The sequence below is a fragment of the Rhinopithecus bieti genome, unplaced genomic scaffold (genome assembly GCF_001698545.2).
Source record: "Rhinopithecus bieti isolate Rb0 unplaced genomic scaffold, ASM169854v2 scaffold_9996, whole genome shotgun sequence".
Taxonomy (NCBI): domain Eukaryota; kingdom Metazoa; phylum Chordata; class Mammalia; order Primates; family Cercopithecidae; genus Rhinopithecus; species Rhinopithecus bieti.
The window spans coordinates 3,886,116-3,907,689 of NW_016806973.1; the positions used below are offsets into that span (position 1 = coordinate 3,886,116).

Sequence of the window (21,574 nt, forward strand, 5' to 3'; positions counted from 1 at the left end):
TTTTTTTTTTTTTGAGAAAAGGTCTTGCTCTGTCACCCAGGTTGGAGTGCAGTGCTGCGATCATAGCTCACTGCAGCCTAAAGCTCCTGGACTCAATCAATCCTCCTTTCTGAGCCTCCTGAGTGGCTGGGTCTACAGGTGTGTGCCACCATGCCTGGCTAATTTTTGTATTTTTTGTGGAGATGGGGTCTAGCCATGTTGCTTGTCCAGGATGGTCTGGAATTCCTAGGCTTAAGTGATCCTCCCGCCTCCGCCTCCCAAAATGCTGGGATTACAGACGTGAGCAATCAAGCTGGTCCTATGTGTTTCTTTTTAACTAGAATCAGTTAATGGCTGCTAATGTATTCAAGTATCTTTTTCATGTCTTATTAACTTGAAGGTCACTTTCTTTTAAGTAAAGAACACTGCTTTTCACCTTTCGATTCTCCACTTTTAACTGAATACATTTTATTCTTAATATTTTAAACTTTCTGAGCCAATATTCAAACTTTTTTTTTTTTTTTTTTAAGGAGACAGAGTCTCGCTTTGTCACCCAGGCTGGAGTGCAGTGTCATCATCTCGGCTCACTGCAACCTCCGCTTCCTGGGTTCAAGCGATTCTCCTGTCTCAGCCTCCTGAGTAGCGGGATTACAGGCACGTGCCACCATGCCCGGCTAATTTTTGGATTTTTAGTAGAGACGGGGTTTCACTATGTTGGCCAGGCTGGTCTCAAACTCCTGATCTCAAGTGATCCGCCTGCCTTGGCCTCCCAAAGTGCTGGGATTATAGATGTGAGTCACCACTATTAAACATTGTTTCTTTGTGTATTTAAGATTGAATGCTCAATATGGTACTTCAAAGTGTGTGTGGCAAACAGAAAACATCGCAGACACCAGATATGGGAACTATAACTGACAAGGAGATTACTGTCTTTTTTCTCTCAAGCAGACCAGAAAATTATCAAGTGTTAGATGGTGTCACAGGAAGGGCTATGGCTGATATAAAACTGAGAATCAGTACCTGCTGAAAACAGCCACTCTGGACTTTAAATCTTCACCCTTACAGATACTCTGCATGGATGCTTGTGTCCTAAATCCTTTATATTTGTTTTAGTTAACAAAGGTAAGAATGGTTAAACAAAAAATAGAAATCTTGCTTTTGCGCATGCACATAACTGGCTTATTCATACATAGGCTACTAGAGGATTCTGACAGGAGGGATGATCTGTCTCCAGCGATGGGAAATCTATTTTCCTGCAGTCACTGTAAAGCAAGGAAAAGAGAAGGAAGCAGCTCCCATAGTGAGTGAGGTCTCCTGTTTGGAGACGGTTGGACAAAGGCAGAGTATCTGCAGGACCCCCGCTGTGCTGCCAGCATGAACAGGATGACACCTTGGCATGTAAAACTGGAGTTGAGGCCAGCACATCTGGGACTCCTGACTTTCTGTGCTTTCTGCTTTGAAGACATACTTCCGCAAATATGTTTGATTTTCACTAAAAGTATCAACATAAAACACCCTAACTGCTGTCAGATGTTAGGTTTAGCCTAAACCTCCCATGAGCATGAGCAAATGGTTAAGTGGTGATAAAACCATCTGTGGCTAGAGCCGTGGGGAGGAGAAGGATTATGTGTAAAATGGTTCTTACATTAAGTCCTTGTCCATGGTGCAGATCAGATTTTCTCCTCGGCAGCTGTTGTCCTCAGACTAGAGAACACAGATTGTTGATTTCATTCCTTGTGTGGATTTGTGACCCTTTGAAAATTTCAAGCTGGCAGTTGGTAGATAGAACAGTGTGAACAGAGCAGGTAAAAAGAATGCAAGGACCAGAAAAGTGACATTTTATAAGAATAGTAAATGACCAGTTCTTACGTACATGCCAGGAACTGTTTTAAACAAATACCATTATAAACTCATTTAATCTTTACGAAAACCTTATGATGTAGATGCTGGTGATGAGAGATCTGTTTCTGTCTTCCTTATTTGATATTCACTGGTTTAGATTTGTTCGCATGTGGTGTTAACTAGCAATCTAGTACATTGGAAAGAGTCCAAGGCGGAAGCAGACAATCTTGGTTCCTGTCTTGTTTTGCTGAGATCCCTGTGAGCCACTTTGAGAATACCACCTACCTTCTCTCAACCTGTTTCTTCATCCACAAAATGAAGGAGTTAGACAGGATCACTGGTTTTTGAATCTTTTCTAAAGCCATTGGCCCTTTCTTTTGTGGTGATCTGGAAGGTCATTTTGTAAAGCTGAGAGTGGAAGCTACCCTGATGGGAGACAGAGCCCACACTTTGCCAGCACACTCTGAGGTAGCTCTATTGAGTTCCTTGGGCTCTTTGAAGCCATTTGTAAATGGCTAAAGAAAATGATTTCTGTGTCCACTTTTAGCTCTGAATGCTAAATAATGCTATGCACATTTATTTTGACTTTTGGTAAACCAGTTTCCTGCCAGAGAAACTTTTAGCACAAAGAACCCAAGTTACCTTTTGTGAATTTCTCACGCCCATGACCTCAGTCACCCTATTCCAGAACATAGATGTACTTGACCGAACTCAGAACAACTGCACTGAGTCACCAAATAATGTGTAATGATCATTATGTTAGGACACTTCCTGTGGCCTTGCAGGTGATATTTCACTTAACTCACTTTCTTTTAAGGACTGCCTAAGGTCACTTAAAGAATGCTGTTGGCAATTTTCTTCCCAGCACTCTGGAGCACTCATCTATCTCCATATTTTCACATCCTCTCCACCAAACACACTTTCATATGAGGAGCAAGTTCCTGCGTCATCTTGGATGCTCTGTTACTCCTCAGCACCAATGGGAGAAGAACTAAAGTCTCTTATTGCCCTCAGTGGTAGAGCAGACATTCAGCAGATCTGCCCAGTGAGGGAGAGCAGACAGTCCCAGTAAGGCTGCAGGTTGGAATAAAGAGCAGCAGGGTAAGAAGAGCCAAGTACTTTCTCTTCTCTTCTCATATTGGGAGTGTCCCATTTTCTGTTGACCTCTTCCTCTATTTTAAAATCGTTTTACCTGGGTTCTTTTTGTTAATTAGTGTTTTCTTGATCATAAAATATGCCTCAACTGGGAAAAATGAACACAACTTCTTTTATAGAGTTTAATACAAGATTTTAAAACATAAACCTGTATAGGCCGGATGCGGTGGTTCACGCCTGTAATCCCAACACTTTGGGAGACTGAGGCAGGCAGATGACTTGAAGTGAGGAGTTCAAGACCAGCCTGGCCAACATGGCAAAACCCCATCTGTACTAAAAATACAAAAATTAGTTGAGTGTGGTGGCCCATGCCTGTAATCCCAGCTACTTGGGAGGCTGAGGCAGGAGAATTGCTGGAACCTGGGAGGCGGAGGTTTCAGGCAGCCAAGATCACACCGCTGCACTCTAGCCTGGGCGACAGAGCAAGACTCTGTCTCAAAAAAACAAAACAAAACAAAACGTAAACCTGTGTAACGACCATTCAAGTCATGAAATAGAACCAACCCCAAAAGCCTTCATATATCCCTTTTCAATCACAATACCTTCTCCTCCCATCAAGACAGAGTGACTAGTTTTTATAGTAATCATTCTCTTGCCTTTCTTTAGTTTCAGCTCCTATGCATACATCTCATATTGACATGGTTTAACTTGTTTTTGAACCCTATATTAATTGAATCATTCTCTAAATATTCTTTTGTTATTTACTTTTACAATGAACAGTATGATATAATTGTCTACATATATCTAGATTCATTTATTTTCAATAATGTAAATTCCATAACCAATTTGGGGCAATTATGAACAATATTTCTATAAACATCTAGTATAAATAAGTTTTCATAGCTCTAGAAGTGAAATGTCCAGGTCATAGGGCCTGTGTATCTCCATTTCTAAGACAGTGTTGCCCTGTTTTCCAATGTGGCTGTATCTGTGGTGAAACCCTAGCAGGTTATGAGAATTCACGTATTGTCAGTACTCTTAATATTTGCCAGTCTGGGCTGGGTACAGTGGCTCACACCTGTAATCCCAGCTCTTTGGTAGGCCGAGGTGGGTGGATCACTTGAGCTCAGGAAACCAGCTTGGGCAATATGGCAAAACCCCATCTGTACAAAAAATACAAAAGTTAGCCGGGCATGGTGATGTGCACCTGTAGTCCCAGGTACTTGAGAGGCTGAGGAGGGAGAACCACCAGAGCCTGGGGAGGGTGAGGCTGCAGTGAGCCTTGATCACGCCACTGCACTCCAGCCTGCATGACAGAGTGACTCAATCTCAAAAAAATAAAAAATAAATAAAATTGCCAATATGGTGGGCATGTGGAAGTACATTATGGTTTAATTTTCATTTCCCTAACTAATAATGCCATTTTAATTTTTGTTGACTACTTGTACTTCTTGTTTTGTGATGTGCTTGCCAAATATTTTGCCTTCTATTCTATTGGGCCGTCTGCCTTCCCCCTTTTTAAAATTGACTATTACAAGTTATTATGTATCCTAAAATTGTAAGAAAATGAAAACATTTAGAAGAACTATTTATAAATATCTTCTGTGGCTTGACTTTTCACTTTTATTGGTGTTTCTACTGGTGAACAGAAACTCTTAATTTAAAATAGTCACATTTACAAATTTTTTCCACTTCAATTAAGACTTTTTTGTGGAATTCATCTTAAAAATCTTTTGGTACTTCAAGGTAATGGAAGTATTTTTTTCCGTATCCTTAAATATTCCTTTGCAATTCATCCACTTGAAATTAATTTTTTGTATGGTTTAAGTCTACTTTTCACCAAATGCATAGTCAATTATATTCACACCATGTATTGGAAAGTGGGTTCTATATTTCATAATCTACAGTCACTACAGTGACCGGTTTGTGTAAGTCTAGCGTTTGTTCATGCATGAGTCTGTTTATGGGCTCTTATCAATTACGTTGCTCTGGAACTGATTTCTGTAGCTTTAGAATAGGTCTTCATAGAACAAGCTCTCCCGCATTCTTCTATTTTTTCGTAGTTTTGGGTATTCTTGGCAATTTGAAATTCTATGTATCAATTTTAGAAGTAATTTCTGTGGTTCACAGAATGCTTGTTGCATTTTGTTGGAATTCATTGAACCTATAAATCATTTATTTGAAAATAATTTACAACTTTGTAATACTTGGTTTTCAATCATAAATGTGATATAGTTTCTCATTTATATAGGTTTTATTGAATGTCTCCCAATAATGTTTTATTATCCCTGGGAAGATCTTATATATATTTGTTGAATTTATTCATAGGTAACAAATTGTTTTATGCTACCATAAATAATATCTTAGTAAATTTTTATGTTTTCAACCTGTTTGTCAAGGGCAGAAAGAAATACATTAATTTTTGTATATTAACTTCATACCAAATAACTTTTCTAAGCTCTCTTATTAATTCCAATAGGAATCTATGGGTTCTACAGGGATATTTTATGTGGAAAGTTATATTATTTGTGAATAATGAGAGTTTTGTTTCCTTTCTAAATGTTATATCATTTTTATTTCTTCTTCTTTCTTTATTCTATGGATTAAAACGTCCTGTATGATGTTGAATAGATTGGTGGTAGGGAGTGTTCAGTTTTGTTTCTCAATTGAGAGGGAAAGCGTTCAACATTCTGTCATTAACCATCATGCCTTCTGAAGGTTTCTGTTTTGTTTTTGTAGCTACTCCTTACCATTCTTAAAGAAGTTTCTCACTTTGAGCTGTGCACACATCTGGACATTCAGTATACGGAGGAGAGTTTGCTTTGCATATGCATTTTTTAGAAAGCATTCCCCATGTCATTATTGGTGTAGTTCATGTTTCAGCTTTAACATCTGGGAAACAGTTCATAGCACCTGAACTCACTAAATAAGCAACTGCACTGTGGTGTGGACTGTCTACACTTATACTCTGTGGTCATGGCTAGTGCTGTGATACTGGTTTAAATGAAATTATCTTTCAGAGTCCATTCCTTACATCCTGAATACATGTACTGCATGTATCTGATAGATGGTCTGAAAGGTTCTTCTTTTTCTTAAGATAAGATTTTTTAAAATCTTTATAGAAGATTGCCTCAGAAAATCTCATTGAATAGAATGCTTCTTCCTTTCTCCCTATTATCTCTTGACCCATAAATAGTCTTAGAGTATCTGTAAAAGCCTTTTTCCTTATGGTTAAAATTAAATACAGTAAAACATTTCCCCCACTTCTTCCAATTCTGATATTTTAACGGCAACACAGCAAGTTCTAATTAGCCTAAGTTACTAATTTTACACCAAGATCAATATGGGGATTTCTTTTTTTTTTTTTAATCTGTGTAATTTTAAAAAGTATACTTTAAGTTCTAGGGTACATGTGCACAACGTGCAGGTTTGTTACATACATCTACATGTGCCATGTTGGTGTGCTGCACCCATTAACTCGTCATTCACATTAGGTATATCTCCTAATTCTACCCCTCCCCCCCCCACCCCATGACAGGCCCCAGTGTGTGATGCTCCCCACCCTGTGCCCAAGTGTCTTCATTGCTTCAATTCCCACCTATGCAGTGCAGAACATGTGGTGTTTCGTTTTCTGCTTCTTGTGATAGTTTGCCTGAGAATTGATGCGTTCCAGCTTCGGATCCATGTCGCCAACAAAGACATGAACTCATCCTTTTTTATCGCGCCATAGCTATTCCATGGGTGTATTATGTGCCGCACATTTCCTTACAGTCTATCATTGACGGACATTTGGGTTGGTTCTGAGTCTTTGTTATTGTGAATAGTGCCACAATCAACATACCTGTGCCTGTGTCTTTATAGTAGCATGATTTGTAATCCTTTGGTTATATACCCAGTAATGGGATGGCTGAGTCAAATGGTATTTCTAGTTCTAGATCCTTGAGGAATTGCCTCACTGTCTTCCACAATGGTTGAACTGGTTTACAGTCCCACCAACAGTGAAAAGTGTTCCTATTTCTCCACATCCTCTCCAGCACCTGTTGTTTCCTGACTTTTTAATGATTGCCATCCTAACTGGTGTGAGATGGTATCGCATTGTGGGATTGATTTGGATTTCTCTGATGGCCAGTGATGATGAGCATTTTTTCATGTGTCTGTTGGCTGCATAAATGTCTTCTTTTGAAAAGTATCTGTTCATATCCTTTCCCCACTTTTTGATGGGGTAGTTTGATTTTTTTATCGTAAATTTGTTTAAGTTCTTTGTAGATTTTGGATATTAGCCCTTTGGCAATATGGGGGATTTCTTTGTGTTTCATTGTATTTGCATAGCTTCATAGTGTATCTCATCACTTCCTGGTAATGAATAATTAAGTTTATCTGGAAATTCCTGAAGAGCTGGGTTTAGGGGACAGATTATAAAGAGGGTGATGGCTGAGGTGAGGCCTGGGTCATCTTTTTTGTTATTGGTGCTGTTGTTGTTGAGATAGGGTCTCTGTTGCCAAGGTGGCAGTGCAGTGGTGCAATCATAGCTCACTGTAGCCTTGAACTTTTGGGCTCAAGTGATCCTCCCGACTTGAGCCTGTAGTGTGCCTGTAGTCCCAGCTACTCGGGATGAGTCCCAACATCCTGAGTATCTGGGGTTACAGGCACATGTCACCATGCCCAGCTAATTTTTAATTTTTTTTTTTTGTAAACATGGAGGTCTCACTATATTGCCCAGGCTGATCTCAAACTACCGGCCCTAAGCAGTCCTCCCACCTCCTCAGTCTCCAAAAGTATTAGGATTACAGGTGTGAACCACCAGGCCCAGCCCCTGGGTCGTCTTAACTCAAATGACTGTTTACAGTTTGGCTATTTTCACTTGGTAGTAGGATAAAATTGAGATCTATCAAAGAGATAGCCACCGTTAGAGGAAGAGTCAGTGCCTCCCTGTACTAGATGTGAGGTCGAGTTTCCAAACAGCTGTTCCAGATTTAAATCATACATAGAAATTGAAGCAGTAATTGGCCTATTAAAAACAGCAGTGTTTTTATTCAGTGCTATAGGTGTATGTAGCTATGCATGTAAATGCGGTTTATGTGGTATGCCCTGTACATCAATGGATTTGTGCTTTGGTGTATGAAGTATGTATCACCCCAAACTTATACTTGAAAGATGTCACTTCTGTAGACAAGTTTATGGCTATAATTTTATTCCAGCTCTCCTTAATGCTTGAGTCTGAATAAAATTTTAGGCACAGTGTTTTGAAAATCATAAATATATATCATTCAGAGTAGAAGCGGGAAATATGGGATTATAAAAAAATTAAAAGAACGAAAGAAAGTGAGCAAAGAAACATAGAAATGGTGAGTCAAATATAAAGCACAAAACTAATGTAGGAAAACTAAATCCGAAATACATCAGCAATTAAATAGCTATAAATGGAATGGTTTCTCCAGTTAAAAGATTACAATGTTCAGATTGAATTTTGTAATATCTAGCAATATATTTTAGAAATGACCTGCCTAAAATGTAAGGATTCAGAAAGGTTGAAAATAAAAGAATCAAGAAAAATGTGCCCAAGGGAAATACCAACTAAAAGTGCTGTTGTTGTATTAATATTAGAAAAATAAGACTTTAAGGGAAAAAAAACTGCCTGTGCGATGGCTCATGCCTATAATTCCAGCATTTTGGGAGGTCGAGGCAGGCAGATTGCTTGAGCTCAGGGGTTTGAGACCAGCCTGGGCAACACTGTGAAACACCATCTCTACCAAAAACACAAAAAATTAGCCAGGCATGGTGGCGCATGCCTGTAATCCCAGTTACTCAGGAGGCTGAGGTGGGAGGATCATTTGAACCTGGGAGATGGAGGTTGCCGTGAGCCGAGATCACAATGCTATACTCCAGCATGGGCAACAACAGAGTGGGACCTGTCTCCAAAAACTAAAAATTGAAAATAAAGGAAAAAACTACTAGATGCCACTATATAATGAGAAGAGGTTGAATTTACTAAAAAGCTGTAACAATTCTTATTCACATAATTGCTTTAAAATATAACATTCAAAAATTGACCTAAGTTTTAAGGAAAAAAATGTTCATTGAATCATTTTAGTCATTGATTGGTTAAGCAAACACGCTCATTATATAAACATGTAGCATAATTTTAAAAGGTAGACCTAATTGATATATGGAATTCCTCATTCTTTTCATGGATATTTTGAACATTTGTAAAAGTTAAGTATACACAGGACCATAAAGCATGTCTCAGTAAATTTTAAATTACTAATATTATAAAATCCAGAGGTTAACAAACTTTTCCTGTAAAAAATTAATGAGTAAATATTTTAGTCTCCTGGGTCAACTTTGTGGGACTAGTTGAGAACAGTCTCAACTTTGCAGATGTTATGTAAAAGAAAATAGAGATAATACATAAACAATTGAGTTTAGTTATGTTACAATAAAACTTTTATTTACAAAAACAGCTGATAGGCTACACTTGGTCCATGAGCCATAATTTGCTGACCTCTGATTTGGAATATATAACTGGCCTCAGTAACTTTAATGGGGAAATCATTAACAAAATGTAATTAGAAAAAAAATGTATTCAGAAGTTAAGAAAAGATATTAAAGTAACTCATAGGTCAAGAAATCAAAATTATGTAAAGAATAAAACAATCACTTTCCACAAATTGATGAAGAAAATGAGAAAACTGCAAGCAGAAATTAATAAAGTGAAAAACGAAGACAGGAAAAATCAACAAAAGCAAAGGATGGTTCTTTGAAGGACTAGTATGATTAGTAAACCTCTGTCCAAACTTATCATTGTAAAAGAGGTGCAAATAACAGCTGGATTTAGGAAGAGAATATAATAGCAGATATCACTGAGATGTTTACAGTAAGTGATTATGATGTAACAACATAATGCCAATAATTTTGAATATTAAGACAAAGTGGACAATTTTCTAAATAACACAACTGATCTGAGTTTAGAAGGCAGAACTTAAATAGTTGTAAATTCAAATATGTATATGTATAAGTAGTTTTTAAAATTCCTCAAAAGAACTCCAAAAGCAGATTATTTTACTAGTGACTTCTACCAACCATTACAGGTGGAAATATTTCTAGTATGTGAACCACAATAATAGAGAAAACAAGAGACTAGTCCCCAACTCCTGTCATGAAGTGAAGTATAACTAACCCTGTCATCTGTGGTGGCTCCGTATGGTGTCAGCTTGGTGATGTTGTATCTGTTTTGCTTTGTGTGTTGCTCCGAGTGCGATTGGCCGGAAGAAAAGGTAATGTAAGAGTTGGATGGCAGTGTGAGGAAGCTGCCACTGGGATTCTGAATTTTGGTGTAGGGGACCAGGTGCCGTGGGTGTTTGCACATGTCACTGGTCATTTAGCAACATACAGAGGTAAAGCTTGTCCTGGTCTCACCAGATCTTCCCCCTTGACCCTTCCAGGACCCAGGCCAGATATATGTGCAGTTTTGTGGTGAAGGCCACCGTTTTCTCTTTAGGTCATCTATATCATTGAGGACAAAGACGGTGATAGGCAGACACATTCCTGATTTTTTTTCCCCATAAGTTCGAAATCATCTTTGCTCTCCTCAGACCATTTCTTAGTCAGCTCTATTGCTGACTGCCAGACAGGCAACCTATGTTGACTTTAAGCACAATATCAGATACAAAGACAACAGCCTCACAGGGACTTATTAATCAACTTTTACAAATGTAGAAGGTATAACTGGTATAATAAATCTCTTGTTCTGTAACATCCAGAGTGATTAAACCTTAACTGATACATTACAAGAATATGAAAGGTCACTGCGAGGAAAGAAAATTAAGAAAATTATAGGTCAATCTCACTCATGAATACAGCTGCCAAATCTTAAATAAAGCATCAGCAAATCAGCTTTCTAAGAAATCTGCTGTGGTAAGGTATCCTGTTTTAAATAACATCCTGGCCCATTAATTGAGCAGAAAAATAATATTCTATTAGGAGCTACAAAGTTGTTTTTGTAGAACCCAATCAAACCTGTAAAAGTTACCTCGGGATTATTTTGAAGCAAATCTCAGACAGATCACCTAATGAATAAGGAAAGAATGGATTAGAGGAAGGCCAGAATGAATGTGAAGAGAAAAGTTAGTAACCATTATATATATAGTGTGTATATATATATATATATAAAATAACTATTATAGTTATAGTTAATAACCATTATATAGGAATACTATAATGGTAACTTGGCCTAGGCCTTTGATTCAAGTATGATGGTATTGGAAATAAATGAATATAGACATTGTCAAAGAAAATTTGGAGAGACATTGACGTGATGAAGTAATGGATTAAATTATACACACTTTCACATCAACATCTGAAAACCTTGGGGTAATGACAATTTAATTTATCAAGGCATTTTCAGTATAAGACATGATAGTACATTATGATACATTTAAGAACTGTACTGACTGGGCACAGTGGCTCACGCCTGTAATCCCAGCACTTTGGGCGGCCGCGGCAGGCGGATCATGAGGTCAGGAGTTCCAGACCAGCCTGGCCATCATGGTGAAACCTCGTCTTTACTAAAAATAACAAAAATTAGCCGGGCATGGTGGCACATGCCTGTAATCTCAACTACTCAGGAGGCTGAGGCAGGAGAATCATTTGAACCCAGGAGGTGGAGTTTGCAATGAGCCATTGCACTCCAGCCTGGGAGACAGAGCGACACTCCATCTCAAAGCAAACAAACAAACTAACTAACTAACTAACAAAAACTGTACTAAGTCCTTTGTCTGTTAATCTGGAATTAATCTAGGGAAAAACTTAAGTAAAAGTGCTTCATTTCACCCAGCAACCAGGAAACTTGCAGCTAGGGACTGTCATCTGGCTTCATTACCGTTGGCAACACCTTTGAGAACCCAGGAACTGTTGAGAAGGCTGTTCTGGAGAGTTCTGTGCTTCCAGAGTACTGCTGCTTTAAACTATTTCAAACCTGTGGCTTCTTCCAGACCCGTTATTCTTTAATTTTCTTATTTCTACTATTTTAAGTACTTTCCCTCTCTAAATTTTTTGACTGTTACATGAAAATGGCTGATCTGTTATACTATATGATGTCAACCAGCACCCATGACGCACCCATGATATAGGTTTAATGTATTTTGAGTCCACAGCTCTTCAGGTTGTGGGGTTTTTTGGTGGTTGTTTCATTTTCATGGGCTGTTTTGTTTGTTTGCTTGCTTTCATTTGTTTTCTTCTTTGTTTTATTTCGCATACAAAGGGACAAACTTACTCTAGTATGCCAAGATGCTGTTTTGTGTACAGCATAGGCACCAAGTAACAATGAACCATGAACATTTGTGGGGTTTACCAATAACTAAAGTGCTTTTGAGTTATAAGTTTTCAATTTGCTTTTTAACTTTACCCGTCAGTAGAAAGACAAGATTAGAAGAAGAAAGCATGAATGGTGCATTTATATCTACATTATACCACCGATAGGAATAATGCCATAGGCTAACATTAATTGAGGACTGGCTGTGTACCAGGCAGTGTTCTGATTAATGTACTAATTCTGCAGTTATGTATTAATCACAAATTCTGTGAAGTAGGTGCTATTGTTAACCTTACTTTCCAGATAATGAAATTAAAGCACAAAGAAATTGAGTAATTTTTTTAGGTAACAAATTTAATATTTGGCTGAGCTGGGATATAGACCCACCATTGGCAGTATGATTGCAGGGCTGAGGTTCCTGACAACTATCCTATATGGGAATAGATAGTTCTGTTTATAGCTCTACTGTAAAGTCATTTGTTACATCAAATGTAGGTAAACTGCTGATGCAAGTGAAATTTATAAGAAGTGACATCAATGAGAGCTACTTTTATTTATGTGCATTTTGGTTACAAATAAAATTGGCATTTTTTAAGAAGTATATATTTTCTTATATGTTCAGCAGAGAAAGGTCAAGTCCTGTTTTCAAAATAGAATCAATATTTTGGTTAGAGTTTTGCTTGTTTAATTTTTTTCTTTGCAATGATATCTTTCTTTTTAATATTTTTTCATATCAAAGACATGAAATAATTTTGTGTTTTGTTGTCATTGTCATTTTTTTTGAGACAGAGTCTTCCTCTGCCGCTCAGGCTGGAGTGCAGTGGCACCATCTCAGCTCACTGCAACCTCTGCCTCCCGGTTCAAGCGATTCGCATGTCTCAGCCTCCTGAGTAGCTGGGATGACAGGCATGTACCACTTTGTCCAGCTACTTTTTGTATTTTTAGTAGAGACGAGGTTTCACCATGTTGATCAGGTTGGTCTCAAACTCTTGACTTCGGTGATCTGCCTGACTCAGCCTCCCAAAGTACTGAGATTACAGGCCTGAGCCACCACACCTGGCCAAAATTTGTTAATTTCACAGTTTACATGCCAACCAAAGGCTTTCAAGGATACCATGTTAAGGATAACAATAGCAAAATAGTTTTGCTTTCCTTTTCCACAGAATTCTTTTGTGCTTCATAAAAATCTTAGTATAAAAATGTACTGTCTATAATAAAGTCATGCCCTCTGTTTTAGGACTCACTGTTTTAGGGTGCTACCACGATTTATTTACCATCAGTGAAAACGATATGTAAATCAAATATTTTATGGACAATTAGAAGTTAAGGGGCCATCCCTACAACCTAACTATGGGAATTTGCTAAGTTTGTCATGACTCTGAGAACCTTTGACTCTCAGGCTTACGAGGATGGCTTGATTAAGGTTCACGCAATTCTAAAAGTCTCCCAAGAGCTTAAGGTTCAACTGGGCACCAACTATTTTCACCTGTGTGTTCCCAGGACATAAAACATGTTAGACACCTGATACTTATTGAGCGAATGGGTAAATGAATGACATTTCACCTCGTTCATTCATTACACAAATAAAAATTAATAAACCTTGGTACAGTTTATGATGGTCCCTCATGATTTAAGGATTTAGATATTTTGAATTAAAATTGTACTTTATTATTTATTTATGCATGGAGGGATTATTTGTGCCTTAAAAAAATCATCAATCTTAATCAGTATAGTTTAAAATATTCCCAAAGCAGGAATACCTTTTCTAACATTATACAAGATATGTTAAACATTTTGAGAACCTTTAGCTCTCAATATTGACAAACATTTGAGTGGGATAGAAATCATCCTTAAGTAACAGCTAAAGGAAAAGTAATCTTTATTGTTGGTTCGTATCCTGGATATTGGGAACAGATATATTTTCCTCAACAGAAGCCCTTTATCATTTTGTTTCAGGATCTATAATAAAAATATATTTCGTGAAACCATATGACATTATTATTTTAAACTATAATTGGATTTTATACTATGCTTACAGTGTTTTTACTTGTATCAAAGTTGGTAACGTTGAAAAGGCCTTCTTATATAACATTTATTCTCAAAGCCTTGCACACACATACTAATAAAATCTCGTTCACCATAGTGTTTAGGCCCTGATGGTAAACGTGTGGTTTTGTAATGATCTCAATCATATTTTCTCAAATTATGATTTTTCAGAGCGTTGTATCCTTTACCTAACCATTCAATCCCAGCCACTCACTTCCACCCATATTTTCTCTAATTGTAATTTTTTTCAGACCTTTGTAACCTTTCCTAACCACTCCATTCTCTCCTGTAGGAGAGGAGACATCACACACCACAAGACTGACATCTGCAGTTTCCCAGCAACCTTTATACAAGAAATGAATGACCCTTGAAACAAAGGTTAACTGTTGGATAACAACTGCTCAATTTTTTTCCAAGATGCTTATGTCAGGCTTACCCTCAGACCTCATCTGCCCTCACTCACTACCACTAGGCCAACAGATTTAGGCACTCATGTTTAAGTAAAGTAGAATGAAAAATAAAATGGAGCAAGAACTGAGCTCAGACATGACTCCTAAAGGTTGTATGAGTGCATGGCCTTGTAAAGAAACCCAAAGCAACACAACCTCTGAGAACTGAATAATCGCCCATTCCAGATGCATCTTTGCAATGGTGGAAATTTGGTACTAACAGGTAAAAGAAAACCTTAGGATTTCTTTGTGGTGATTTAGGGAGAAGCTTTTATTTTTTACTTAGTGAGCCCTTAATAGTAATTTTGGAGTAAACATTCATTTTTTCTAAGGATAGGAATCTTACACTTTTAAAAAGACATTCAGAAATGAAAAGATGATCACAGACTTTTGCCCTGAGATAAAGGACTTAAAAGTTATATCAACTTACGTATCATTATTGAAGGCAGTCTGTGAACTGAGCTGCTCTTCAGAAAATAAAAATTACCAGCCTGTACTTGTTAATATTATGGTATTGCTGTTTTTGTGATTATGATATTGTGGTTATAATTATGAAGAATACTCATCTTTTAGAGATAATACTAAACTATTTATGGATGAAATTATATACTGAGATTGGCCTCAAAATAATCCTAGGAGTTTTTGTGGGGAAGTGGGTGAGTTATAGATGAAACAAGACTAACTGTAAGTTGATAATTGTTGACACTGTGTATGGATATGCATATATGTTTGAAATTTTTGTAGTAAAAAATGGGGAAAACTGCCAACCCAGATTCAGGCAGGAATATATTTATCCTAATGTTCTTTTTCTGAAAGTGGAGTAACAATTACTTTTAAGTTCCCAAACTCTGGAATACACCCTCAAAAATCCATATCTGTGGATCACTCATTTGTTAATTTATCTAAATACCACTTCTTGGAAGCAGTGAGCTCTCTAAGTTTGTGATTGGTTGTGTAAGTCAGAAAAGCTAAATTTGTGTCCCCAATTTTTTAGCCTTAAAAATTGTCAGAAGGTGATCTTGCTTTCCAGTTTTTCAGAATTTCTTGAAAACGTTTACTCACTTTTAACTATGCCTTCCATAATTATGTAGCTTTCTGTCATAATGCCTGTTAGATTTCAACTTTCCAGTTTGAAACATCTAAAAGTATTAAGATTTCTCTGCTGCAGAAGTGTCTTCATGTCTTTGACGGTTTCCAGTGCCCTTCTTTGAAAGTTTTCCAGCTTAAACATCACTTTCCCACTGAGGATTAGTGACCAAACCAGACACAGGTCCCCATGTTTTCAGGGACATTAGCAATGGTTAAAATGGAAATACAATAGTCCCTGCACTTTGGGAGGCTGAGGCGGGTGGATAGAATTGCCTTTGTTTCATATCCTACAAGGTTTAATATTTCATTTTAGTCCTTGTCCGTAGTAACATTAGACCATCCCTCATCTATGGTATATCTTAGATGCTTTTGCTGAGCCATAATAATTCAGAGTCCATTATCTTCTATAGAATGTAATTTTTATTATTTTCCTAGTGTTTTATCTGATACTGGCTCTCTTTAAAACTTCTGCCCACTCATATGGCTTAATGTTCTTCTAGATATCTCGAGATTTTGCAGTGCTCTCTTATATGTACAATCATAGCTATACAGCATTTAAACAATTCTGTCCCTTACGCATTCACTCACTGTGCATTTCTTTTTAATGAATCCATACAGCTGAGCACACAGAACATACACTGAGGACACTCAGTCTATTCACTCTTCTGTTCCTTGTCATTTTCTAGTGAATTAACCACATACCATTTTCCTCCAATTCCATGGAGTCATTTTAAAAAATTACTTTTGCTTTTGATCCATTTTAAATTTTTAAAAGAATTAAGTATTGATAGGTTCTCCTTAGCTCACAAATTGAGCTTTCTGGCTGCAATATTCTGTCTGCAGTCGTTACAAACAGGCAATTTTACATTTGATGGATTTGTGGACTAAGGCTTCTCCTGAAGCCCAGCACATCTTTCCCAGTTCAATAAGTGTGAGTTATGCTCAAATCCATTGGCTTCTTTTTTCTCCACTGCCCTGGAAATTTGTTTACTACCATTAAGGACTACAGAAAGCCTTCTTAAAGCATTCTAGGAAATTCCATATTGAAATTACTCTTTAACAACTCTTCTAGTGCCCATGGCTTAAGAGATACAGTACTTAGACCTGTGCAGTAACAGCTGTATATTCTCAATCTCTGTGATCAGAGTACCCAACCCAGTGGGGGAGACATAGAAATAGATCATTATAATACACGGTGTCTAAAATTGTTTTCAGAACAAACATTGTCACAGTACTGATGATAAAACAAAAATTGTCACAATACTTATAATAAAACTTCCTACATATATTCGGTAGGAATATTGTTATGCATTATTATGCATTCTGTAGGCATATGCATTATTCAAAAGCATAAAGCTTTTGTTGTTACAGAATAATGAGCATAAGCTTAAAATTGAAAATTTTAATTAATTTAATTTTAAACAAAAATTAAAATTTACTTTTACTGTATGCTTTGTGTAGATTACCATACTACCCTTATGAGTACAAACCAGGCGACAAAGAGCCAGTGGGGAATGACAATTGCTTCATGTAAATATACTGGACTGAATAGGCCCCTTCAGTCTTTTCTCACTTCACCTAGTAATGTGCCACCCATACAAATAGCCTGGGCCAAGCTGGCTCTGAGTTTCAGTTTCATTGGGAATATCTAGCCTCTTCTGTGGTCATATAATATGTCTACAGCTCACGCACTCTCTTACCCTTTGTGTGTTAGTCATAGAATCTGGTCACATCCAAGCTTCTCATTTTATAGAGAAGGAAACTTTGGTGTCATTAAGCTACTTGCCCCAGGTCACACAAACAGCTGGTAGGATTAGAACTTAATTCAAGATAAGGAAAAGATATGCGTGGTATTCACTAGTGATAACTTGAGGTAAACATTGGCAACGTAATATGGCAGCAAATGTTAATAGGTTAGTACCTAGGAAAGAATTATAGTCGTAATATTTTTCTCTTACTTGTTACATGAAGACAATATCCCCAGTAATTCTTTTTCCTTTTATATACTAGAAGAAGGTAGAGCCTTAAAAATACTAATGAAAAAAGACAGATAACAGAATCTGTCACCATATTTCAGCAAGACAGACTTCAGTATGTTAATACTCTGTAACGTGATCACCAGCTCACTTAATCCTTGGAGTCCTGTCATAGTTCGGTCACTGCTCTTGATTCCATCATAGACTGTGTGCCTTTTTCAACTTTATAGGCCAGCAAAAAATACCAGGCACATGTTTGGTTTTTCCTCTCATCTTGCCAACTACCCTTTCCTCTGCCTTTTAGGGTGAACAATCTCAGCTGTATTTAAATTGACTGCTGACGTCTTTTGATTTAGAAATGACCTCTAGAAAAATCACAATAGTGAGCTGTGCCTATATAAATAAGAGGACTGTGATTTTGTACTGAAGCCAATTCTAAACTTAGATCCTTGCAAAATGAAAACATGAGCTGGCTACCAGCTGACCGTAATGTGCTTTTTTTTTTTTTTTTTTTTTTGAGACGGAGTCTCCCTCTGTCACTCAGGCTGGAGTGCAGTGGCGCGATCTCTGCCTCCCAGGTTCCAGTGATTCTCCTGCCTCAACCTTCCGAGTAGCTGGGACTATAGGCGCCCTGTCCCCATGTCCAGCTAATTTTTGTATTTTTAGTAGAGACGGGGTTTCACCACGTTGGCCAGGCTGGTCTCTAATCCCTGACCTCAGTGCTCTGCCTGCCTCGGCTTCCCAAAGTGCTGGGATTACAGGCGTGAGCCACCATGCCCAGCCCTAATGCACATCTCATACTTGCATCTGGGGATGAAGGAGAAAGGCTAACCTAGTCACTGATCGCTACTGAGCTTTCTGACTGCAATATTCTGTCTGCAGTCATTATCAACAGGCAATTTTACATTTGATTGATTTGTAGGTTATTTAAATAGGCTTTTATCTTTTAACGATAGAACTAATTTCTATCCTGTTTCGACTAAGAAAAGCAATTATACCCACTTTTTACTTTCTATATCACACAAACAGTTAAAGACTTCCGGCTGCAGTATGTCTCTGCTTTAAAAATAGAAAATGCTCCAGCATTTCTGGCCCATCCCCCACATTGCACCTACCAGCCCTGCTCCAAGTGCTTATGAATAGAGTTCAATTTTGAAGACATTCTCAAGTTAGCACACAGGAACCTCTGTGAAAGTCTGAAGGGAAGGAAAAAATAGTTAGAAATCCAGACACTGATATTTCCTCTTGCTAGAACACTTGCAGTTATGACACCTGGCTGTCACAGACAAAAAACGTCAACCAAACTATGTCTGCAGATATTGCTGTTGAAATGAACTGCATTAAGCAGATTCTCATGAAAAGAAGGCTAGCGAGTATAGAGGAATGTTCTTCTAAACGAAAAGCTAGCTGGGGTATTCTGACCAGTCAAGGTTAGTATAGCAGCCATTTCAAATCTGTCGGTGTCCTGAAATAAACCATATTGGCCTGTTTTGCAAATACTAACTTTAAACTGCGGGTGCTTTCCAGAATGTGGATTGAAATGTACATGTATGGCATGGCAAAGGACTGCTCTGTATTCTCGCCTTTTCGTGTATGGAAACTGCATCGGCTGACTCATTTTTGTGACTGTATATTAAACATGACTGCAAACTCTTAGACTCTGGCTTGTTTACCTTTCTGTTTCAGCAGGTGTTTCTAAGTTGGTATGGAAACAAGGAAAGATGCTATTAAGCAGGAAAAGACTGTTTACAGGCAATTTGGAAATTTTAAATCATGTAAATTAGACATCAAGTAGGAGGATGATTTAGGCAAGTAAATGAATAGAACAACTTCCTTAAAGTGTTCTGACATGAAGTCATTAATTATAATGATAGAAAAATATGAAAGATATAAAGGAGAATTAGCACAGTACCAAAGAGGAGGAATTATTTTTAAAAACGAATATGCATACATTTGCATAAGTTTCAGTAGAACACCAGTATGATAGGTGATTGATTTAAGTGTTGAAAATGCAGATTCAAGATAAAATGACTCCTGCCCCCCAAGATTGTAAGAGTTATATTTACTATGTAATAGCTAGAGCTCAAAGAATGTTATTATAAATGATTATGTTTTTCAAACATACAAAGCATATTTTCAAATAAATTAAAACACTATAATTTATTTCAAAGATTGAGAAAGTAACTGGATACCTACTCCCCACCCCAATACACATTTCCTTTTTGTTACTTTTTAAAAACATAATTAACAACAAAATTGAGAAACATACCAGCACGGAAAAAAGTGGTTGACTACAAAGAAGACATTCAACTATCCAACAAATGCCCTTCCAGTGCTGACTGTGTGCTAGGCACTATGCTAGAGGTGGAGAACAGCAATAAATAGTCTCATCATTTCATGGTCCTTAAAGTCCAGAAGGAATGCAATTATTATAGAAATAAAGACAATCCTGTCATTTCTTAAATGAAGGGTAAATTACCTAACTATGCCCTAAGTCACAGGCATTAGCAAGATAATGGAACTGTGGCAATGGCAAAAATTAAAAAAAGAATTAACTAATTCACCTGGATGAATCTCACATATCTTCAATGCAGATAGAGACTCTGAAGGAAGTTGAAAATAAGCTATTATTTTATGTTAAAAATCTAATTTTGTATACAATTTTCTTTGACATGGCTTAAATATACTGAAAATATAGAGCCAGTCCCAGTGGCACATACCTGTTATTCCAGTGACTCAGAAGGCTGAGGCAGGAGGATTGCTTGAGCCTGATTTGAAGGCTGCAGTGAGCCCTGATCACATCACTGCCCTGCAGTCTGGATGACAGCAAGATTCTGTCTCTTAAGAAAAGAAGAAGAAAAAAATGTAATAAAAAAAATGCCCCCATGCTTTGATTTAAAAGGAGAAAAAAGACAAGTCTTAGCAAACTTTAGATTTAGCTTTACATTTTCCCAGTGCTATTAATGAGAATGTAAATAGGATCAGTCTTGCTGGAGGTAATTTGATGGCATGTGTCAAAATTTTAGGAATTTGCCCTAAGCAGATAATTATTCACAAAGATAAGTAATAATGTTTGATTTCCCAAAACTAAAAGCCACCTAAACATCATTTGATAGGTAATTAAATAAATACATACATAATGCTCTAGCTATATGATTAAATACATATCAATATATCATAATCACTTGTGGTAGAACTATATTTTTTCACATAGGACAATGACCATGAGATATCTTAAATGAAACAAATCGGTTAAAATATTATGAACAGTATGATCGTATCTTCTTTAAAAAATGTGTGTTTTAGAAAAAAGTTGGAAAGATACACCCTAAAATGTTTGTAATGGTTGTATTTAGAAACAAGCATTATGATTTCTTGTTCATTTTAAATTTCATTTATTTAATGTACAACTTTTATAATCAATATGACGTTACAGCTAATAGTACTGTATTGCTGTGTTTTGCTACTATTTCAAATATGCATATTATTATATGAAAATATAGAAAACACAGTTCCACAATTCTTCCTTTTATTGAAGTAACTCTTCACTTGTGTAGTCAGTTAGTTGTATTTATGATGGACTCATTAGGGATTAACAGTCCACCAAGTGCCCTATGAGTTCTAGGGTTGAAACAAATATTGTACCCTAAAATTTCAACTGGATGTTCAAAAGAACCGAGTTTGCTTCCTGGCTTTGTCAGTTATTGTTTATAACTTGGGGCAAGTCATTTAATTGCCCTAAGTCCTAATGCAATGGAAATAATAACATTGACTTCTTTGTTTTTTTT

General features: G+C 37.1%; 1 protein-coding gene across 5 annotated transcripts in view; it reads left to right on the plus strand.

Annotated features, from left to right (window-relative positions):
- The window catches only part of ASB5 (ankyrin repeat and SOCS box containing 5), a 64,278-nt gene that overhangs the window by 21,660 nt on the left and 21,044 nt on the right, over positions 1–21,574 (plus strand). Inside the window, exon 1 of one of the 5 annotated variants that reach the window (XM_017879114.1) lies at positions 14,714–14,944. The exons of the other annotated variants lie outside the window; for them this stretch is intronic. Coding sequence (XP_017734603.1) covers positions 14,908–14,944 — 37 coding nt within the window. The 5' untranslated portion in view covers positions 14,714–14,907. Of the gene's footprint in view, positions 1–14,713; positions 14,945–21,574 lie in introns of those variants that run through there. 5 annotated transcript variants of the gene reach the window in all.